Source organism: Saccoglossus kowalevskii, chromosome 2 (genome assembly GCF_978046115.1).
Source record: "Saccoglossus kowalevskii chromosome 2, keSacKowa6.1, whole genome shotgun sequence".
Lineage (NCBI taxonomy): Eukaryota > Metazoa > Hemichordata > Enteropneusta > Harrimaniidae > Saccoglossus > Saccoglossus kowalevskii.
In genome coordinates this window covers 10,780,334-10,789,234 of record NC_140642.1, presented here as the reverse complement: position 1 = coordinate 10,789,234, position 8,901 = coordinate 10,780,334, and the positions used below count along the sequence as shown (strand labels likewise).

General features: G+C 36.5%; 1 protein-coding gene across 1 annotated transcript; it reads left to right on the top strand.

Annotated features, from left to right (window-relative positions):
- Positions 1 to 2,250: 2,250 nt before the first annotated feature.
- LOC102804786 (uncharacterized) lies at positions 2,251 to 4,644 on the top strand. Its single transcript, XM_006820414.3, has 2 exons — positions 2,251 to 2,635; positions 3,399 to 4,644. Exons 1-2 carry the CDS (start codon positions 2,603 to 2,605, stop codon positions 3,870 to 3,872), a joined length of 507 nt encoding a protein of 168 aa, XP_006820477.1. The 5' UTR covers positions 2,251 to 2,602; the 3' UTR covers positions 3,873 to 4,644.
- Positions 4,645 to 8,901: the final 4,257 nt, after the last annotated feature.

Sequence of the window (8,901 nt, the reverse complement as noted above, 5' to 3'; positions counted from 1 at the left end):
GATATTGTTCATTTTCAGTCGATGATATCGTTCATTTTCAGTCGTCGATATCGTTCATTTTCAGTCGGTGATATCGTTCATTTCACTCGGTGATATCGTTCACTTAACACTACGATAAAGCCTTTCCGTTTTCGACATTGTGAAATTCCTTCGTTTTTATGAAAAATAAAAATCATATTTATTAAAATTAGTGTTCGTACATGAGTTGTTGTACACGCTGCGTTTTGTAATTTTATTCAGCTGCATTCAGTGATAATTGAAAACATATTAAATTGCAAAAATATCGACAATATAAAAAATTACGTTCGTTTTTAATAACCATGTATAATCAGTAATTATGGGAATTATTATTAGTGTGCATATGGAATAATTTTCGTTATGAAATATTCACCTGTCAAATTCAGTTTACGTTCAGTTGGCGATATCGTTTTATTTGGATCAATCCACTTCAACTAAGTGAGCGAGTGAGTGTGTGAGTGAACATTGAACGAGTAATATTTAAACTATTTATTATAAATATTAAAAAGAAATAATATCTGATAATGATACATTATATATGTAGAAATGGAGAACAATCTCAAATAACCACAGTATACATAATTGTATTGTTTCCACGCGGTAGATCATGGCTACAGTAGACTACAATGTCACTTAACTGTATGGCGCGAAGTCGAATATGCGCTAGATCGTGACTGTTCAGCGAAGGAGGCGTCTTGCAGTCTCATTACTCACATCTGCCACATTTTCAAATTGAAAACAGTCGCCATTTACTGTATGAATGATGTTTTTAATAACCTCCACTTCGAGTGTCTCATCAGTTACAGATAACCCCAATGTGAACAGAAAGAACGTGAAGAGTGGAGAGCTGCTGAGAGGATGTCATAAACTGTCGTATCTATTCAACATACATAGAAAAACGTTTCGCTAAATGTCCTGCAGGCTGTCTCCAAATTGTCCAAGTGTCTACCCCTTGGTGCGAAGACGCCACCGACTGTGGCGTTATACACAGGATTAGTATTCATCTCTTCGCTAATGTAGCCCACGTCATGGTTAAAAATCAACCCTGTACATTTTCCGAATTCCACCTAAGAGGGCAGCAAATAACGCTATAGTATGTGCTTGAAAATACCCCCCCCCCCCCCATCCCCGATAAACTCTTATTCTGCTTTATTTAAAATAAACATTTGTTCACCGTTTACGACAAGAATTTCCTATTTAGTTTGGAGAGACAAAATTTGCTGACTTGTAATATTTTGCTGTTTCCTAAATTTGTTCTACCACTCATCCAATCTCTTGAACACTGAGATCGGATGGTTTGAAATATTAGACTGAAGAGGGCGCTAGACTCAAAACAGAAGATTAGAACATTATCGCTATCCACAGTCCCTCTAGGGACTGTGCGCTATCGTATTCATTACGGATGCTGTATACGTTTTTTGCTTTGAAACCCAAAACTCTACTTTGTTTGTATTTTTTAATGCTGGACTACAAGGAGCAAACACTCAATAGAAAAAAAAAGTTAATTGGATGTTTTTATAAGGTGTAAAAATCAATTTTTGTTAATTAAAAACAAAAGCACATGTCATTGTCTTGAAAGCTATGTTTTAATTAATCAGCCAAAGACATAATAGACAGATAATTTGCATAATAGTCACCACCCATAGCAAATATAAACAGTCTCTTGCATTCAGTACAAGCATGCTACAAGCTCAGACTAGTAATACAGGTATTAGTAGTCCAAGGTACAAGTTACACGCATTCCATTTACGATCGTCCACATAGCGTAGTAGAATATTGAAAAAAATGTTATTGTTATTGGGTTATTATTAAAATCAAAAGTCTAACACTGAACTAATAAGTGAAAGTGTGTATCATAGTGGAAATGTCAGCTATAGATTGATGCTAAGTAGATAAACTACTTTGCTTCAAGTAATCAAGCAGTAAAGTAATGAATATGGATGTATTATGTCTCAATTATTTGTATTACCGTGATTTCAAAGAATGTTCATTCTTGTCTATTTCATATGCTCTCTATCTTTGATTCTAGAAACATGTTAGTTATCAAATAAAACAACCTTTCTATATGTCTCGTATTAGTTTGGTCATACTGCTGATGTCACTGGCATCTGTAGCCACTTTATAATCTGACGTTTTCAACGCATACCAATAGATAGTTATAAAACACATATGTTACAACCCATATATATGCACATTTATTATAATTTACAGCATAACACGAGTTCAATAGAGTTCATAAAGGGACCACGGTTGCCGCATTGTTCTATCGTGTTTCATTGCCGGAGGTCACAATGTCACTGGGGTTGCGTATAACATGGTGGGACATGTATAGTTCAGTTGGACTGTAAGCGGTATTCGTTCATCCCCAATATCACTGAATACTTATACGAGTGTGTATGTAAACATTTTGAGTTGGTTGTTTACTCTTTGGTATATCGCTGTCACGTAGTTGAGGAATAAGATTGGTCTGTGGTCGGTCCGATGATCCCCGTATTCCATATCACTGATCATGCCTATTTAATTCGAGACTACTCAACACCTTACAGCGAAATCACTCCTGTCGTTCGAGCTGCAACAGCATACTATGGAGACTGGAAGTTTAGAAGAGTTGGCAGCGGTAAGTTTGTGTCACATCGGTTCAATCTTTTACACCGCCCACCCAACTTAAGTGGTATAATTCCTCCATACAACTCGAGTACCATACATCCGCTAACACTCGTTTGTGGAATGGCGCCAAGGCCAGTCATAAAACCGCTGTAACATGGCGGTCACATCGCACACAGTGTGAAGTGTTTACATTTACCACTGTGATCATCGGAATGCCGTGTAATATTTGTTCACAATCACATAGATAAAGTATATCTGCCTTTGATCCATGACTATTTAGTATAGATTGTGACTACCCTGGTGTATTGTGTATAATCTGGTGTCATGCCTTGTGAATATTTGAAGAAATCGTGTTATAGGATGATATATTTCAGTGAAAACACAGTGAAACCAAAGGTCATAGTAATATATGCCACCCTGACATGACTCGTGACCTCATTTTTAAATACACATGTATGCAGTATCATGTACGCATTCGATGCATTGCAGACTGAGTGGTTATGTAAATGATGTAAGGCATGTAGTGTGCATACGTATTCTATAGTACTAATACAATTAAAACACACCCGAGAATCAGGGAACCAGCGCTGTATAAAGGTGAACGAAAACCAAATTATGACAGTAGTACAATGGCGACTGACGTGGAACTTTCAGTCATACTTCTTATAACGTTGTGTCGTATTTAAATCTACATATATTGTATTGATTTTACTGATAGTATGTGCTAATACAGATTCAAACAATAATGCTTAGTACGTCCAATTTCTCGACAGAGACGGAAAAGAGTCATCGCCAACACAAAGATCTTAAGAACAATGTCAGAAGAAAAACAGTTTGTTCAAGACGTTGACCAACTGACAGACAGTTTGGTAGTTTTGAAAAAGAAATTAGAAGATTATCGTGAGAAGAAAAGAGTTATTCGTTCTAAAGCGAATGGTGTACGCCGTAAAACGACACGTTCCCTTGACGATGTGTACGTTGATTTTATGTTCAGGGCATCGGCAGCATGTTTAGTGCTTTATGTAGCGATGCATATATTTAGACTTATTATGATCATCGTCTTTCCACAACTACTTATGGAATGCGCTATTATTGTCCAAAACGAGACTGATGTTCATGAAATAAGCAGCTTCTCAATTGCCCAAAAAATACTGCTGGGCTCACTGTTGTGTGACGAGTGTGGTTTCCATAACAACGACACGTGTTCCGATGTACTATCGGTATTGAATGTTTCTGAAGGACAATGACGTCACAAAAATAGACAAACGTGCTAGATATGATTACAATATGTGTCGTGAAGAGTAACTATCATTGACACAACGTATGTACCTACTAGGTTGTCATAGCAACAAGGCATATCCGGTTGATAAGGCGAAGGAGGCGACTAGTTAGAACATTGTGTGATGCACACCCAGATATAGACAGTAATTTATATTGGTACTTGGACTGAAAACCACGTCTCAAACCACTAACTGGAAACAGTTGTGTTTCCAACATTGTATAATTGTTGGTGTGCAATTTACTGTGAAGTACTCTGTTTTAATTGCAATTTATTTTCAATAGATTTCATTCTGGCGAATTTAAAAAATAGAAGTGAATATATTTACAGTGTGAACGACTGGTCAAGTTACACGACGAGGTGCAAAATGACATTGGTTTATTTGTTTGTCGAAGAACCACAATTAAATATTTGGGTTTTAGTTTACATGTGGTCAAATGAATAAATCTTAGCCCGTACTTCATGTAGCGTGAACGCTACTAATAAATAAAAGATTTATGGCGTTGACCACATAACTAAGTACTTAAAAGTATATTTACATAACATACAAATGAGGGTAGAGTCTCAACCCAGACAGCCGTAATTGTAAGGGTAACTGTTACATGGGATGAGGTTCAAAGTTTTACTACTTTTACTGGGAATAAAGAGGGGGGGCAAGGGTTATTTTCGTTCAACGTAATTGCAATATTTTTTTGTTCGTACAACGTAAATAAAAAAATATATATTCCGTAATTCTGTAATCACAGGCTGGGCGTACAACGTAATCAATCAAATATTTTTTTCGTACACTGTAAAAATGTGTCATTTTTCTCGTACGTATAAAAATTTACATCCAAATAAAAAAATCGTAAAGAATAATCCAGGGAAATTAGATTTTAGAAACTGTAAAACGACTAGATGACACAATTCACTACAAAATTGAATGTCAAGACGTAAAAGGCCCTCTAACCGAATGAAGAGCATTACGAGGGTAATATGCGCATGCGTCTCTTCACACGGCGCAGCAATGGCGGAGAATTTGAGTCGGAGAGCTCTTCGGACCATTCAATGTTCCATTTGTTAACACTGTAAACTGTAAAAACGACTTTTTTTCTTCGTAAATTGTGAAAAGCCCTTTTTATTTCCTCCCCTCAATAAATGTATGGTTCACGTAACAATGGCAGGGGCAATTAAACATCAACCCTGTGAGTAAAAGGTTGAAGCTTGATATGTTAAACACAACATCCAAATCATATAAATTCGTGTAAGATGAGTTTGTTATTATCTGGACTGTCAGGGCCCATATATGTATAAACACTGTTATATTCTTGACATAATAGGAAATACACTGTATTGTACGATTTCCAGTATCAGGTTGCCAACACATCTTGTAATGCCATTAAGTTGTCTAGACCGCTCAGATTATGTATTTTCGTCAAGAATATGGAGCCACCTGATACTGGAACAGCCTTTCTGGGACATTCTCTGTCCAAATTACAGTGGAAACCTCCATGAAAAGTACATTTTGACTCAGATATATCAACACATTCAACAAATAAACGACATTATAGTCAAAATAGGCCCGCTGTTTCAGCATAGCGGTCTTGCAATAACATGTGCATGCATAACCTTGGCTATATTTACTTTCTATTTTGAATGTCTCATATGGATAAGTTTGATAGTGTCCAAACAGTGTATTCATCAACTCCAGGGTACATAAATGTCTGTGAATTAGAAAAGTCACAAAACGAACTGATCTAATAGCGGTCCACCCACAGTCCCTCATGGTACACATATACGGAATATTAAAGTAGTTGAAGTAGCGATGTTCAAAAAGAAGTCGAAGGAAACATTTTCACCAAAAATATTCGCTGAAACTAGAGAATTACTTTCACTAAATGTTCAAATTAAATATAAGTTCACCAAAGAAACATATGTAAAGTATCAAACCAATCGGAGTACAATCGGGTGGACGCCACTGTCAACGGACAATCTTCTACACCAGCAGTTTCGACTGTCATCTTTGGTGACAACAGAGCTTAAACATATATCGCAACAACATATTTAAAAAAGAAATCAACAGTATTTACGGGGTCAAACAATAGTGAAAGAAAGAAACATATGCTACATTTAAAAACAAAACATAATTATATTGAAGCCAAAACAAGTAATTCCAGTAGCTAAGTTCACAACAGACCACTATAATCCAGCTAGAGGAGGCATACTGACACGTTTAGAAGATGAAATGTGTGATCAATGCTCACCGTGACTTCAAAAATGTTTGTCTACTGTAAATGTTTTCCATTGAAATACAAACCAATCTCCAAATACTAATTTAATTTAAAGCATAGATACTAATACTATTAAATAAATGATACTTAATTTGATACTTATTTGTTGTTGCTATATACTGAACATTTTTATTTCTAAAGAGCAGTAAAGATATTAGTAGATCAAGTGTGCAGCTCAATTTCATGTTCCCTTCTCCATGCCAGATCAGGCCCGTAGTTGGGGGGGGGGGGTCGGGGGAAGTGAATATTAGTATATGAAGAATATGAATATGAATATGAAGATAAAATATGAAGTGAAGTTTTGGAAGTGAATATTAGATTTATGATCGTAGATTAGAAAATAATAAAACAAACAGTATTAATTAAAATAATTATCATCGTTTAAATCACTTGACTCGGTTGAAATTGCATAGTAATGAGCATTTAGGTGGCAACGAGCTTTAAATGTCAATCGTGAAGTTACGTCGTGTCAGTTCAACAGCAGCCAATCAAAACAGGTTGTTATAAATGGGCAATCTTTTATTCGGTGATTCCGCGATGGTGTAATGAAGATCGCGTTCAAGCAGCTGATGTTAAATATTAAAGCAACATTGAAACAATAATGTAATGGTAGTCACTCTCTGAAGGATGTGGTGGTCCTGAATAGGTCCGTTTGTCTTGTGCTAGTGTTCGCTCAGTTAGTAAAGTGTGGGATTCGAACGGGGTTGACACGACAACACGACACTGTACTTTCATATTGGTTCATTAGTTTTGTATTCTTCAAGTTAATGATGGCATATATACTGTTTTGTTCCAAGTGTATCAGCCAAATGTAGTCAACTTATTGTATTAGTATGTGTAGCCTCTGTTATTGGACAATAGTGTACAGCTACGGGTTGAACATATCATTAAAAAATTACGAAGATTTATCATCACGAGAACCCGAGAGTAGAAAGAATTTCCCCCTGATAGAGGTCCACATGTAGTACCTATATATGTAATATCAAAGCAATTGCACTTGCGGTTTTTAACAAGAAGTCGAAAATATAACTTTTTACCAAAAATGACAAAAATGTTCACCAAAATCAGAGAATTGAAGATATCAACATGAAATGAACAAACCTAAGAGAGGTCTACCCAAGGTACATATACACCAAGTATCAAAGCATTCAGGCTTGTAGTTTTCAGGAAGAAGTCGAAAAAGTAAAACATTGACACGGACGACGGACGACGACGGACAATCACTCATATGATAAGCTCCGCTCGACAAAGTCGACAGCGGAGCTAAAAATGTATGTAACAGAGCTCAAACAAACCTTTTGAATATTATAAAATTCACACGTTTCACATCAAATATATCATTTATTGTTGTTTTCGAACCCCCTATTCAAAAGTGCTAGCTACGGGCCTGCAGATGAACATCTGAGGTTGAGTGTCTGTATGTCCCATGTACAGACATAATAGCAAATTTATAACCACATCGTTGTCAGATAATTTTGCCTGCTTGATTATATGTCAGTTACAATAATGTACGTACAACACTCTGGATAGTGTGGGATAGATGGACTGAAATATTTTAAAAGACTTATTACGTGGACATGATATGATTGGACCGCTAGATTTTCCTGTGGTTATTAGTGGTAAGGCTATTCATCGGTGTAATGCAATACAAAGATGATGGTGATAAACTACCACATGTACAATTTCCTGGCAAACCTTTAGGAACACAACTAGGGGCCAGGGTCCAAGGGCCCCAGAGGAAGGGACTTTCAATTGATAAAACCTGGTAGGATGATTGGCGATTCACTCCGTTAAAAACACATTTAGTCGGGTGTTGCCATGGTAATGGTAGGACAGATTTTTCCCACCAAACTAGAGTGCAGGTGTGACCAGTTTGTACAGACATACAGACAAGAGAGTCGGATCATGAAGCTATGGTCGGATGTAAATAACAATTTAGGCTAGTACTGAATGTGTGTCTTGTGCGTGTCAATCCAGTAATGGCACTCAAAAATAAAATACTAACTTTAGGCACACACTTAAGCAAATTGGAATAAGATATGTCCGTGATTCTGACTCAAAGATTTGTACGAGGATACAATTTGCTACAACCAAGTGTTCGGTCGTGGGCAAGGCAACAGTAGGACAGAACTTAAAAGTTAAATTTCTCGGCAATGAAAACAATATATAAAAAAACAACACTCAAAGTCAGATATATATTTTTCGTTGTTGTCATGGCAACGAACGCTAGGATTAGTTACGCGAAGGTAACATGACACACACAGTGATTGTAAGGGCAATCATATCAGATCACATCGCCAAAACTATCCTTTCGTTCACAAACAGGTATTAACTGCCCAGATGCATTGGGATTTTTTAGTAAACCAATCCTTCAGATCTAATGCAGCTAAGATATTGATGGATATACAATGGAAAGTAATATCACAGATAAACTGAGGTGTAATCATTTCGAATACAAGTGCTACCTGAGGCGTTATCTGCAAATATCTCACATACATAGTTGTCTGCTTTGTGTAAACAAATAAAGTGCTACATGCATTCTATTATCAAATAAAAAAAAGCCAAACCAAAATATATCTTTCCTTTTATACACCTGAAACATTGTTTTGGCAAGGCTGTAACCTTCGTCAGTATTATTCGTGCCTTCTCCGGATTCCTTGGTAACAGTCCAAACAGAGAATCCACTATCAAAAGGATGGGAGACAATCTGGCACGTTCATGTATATT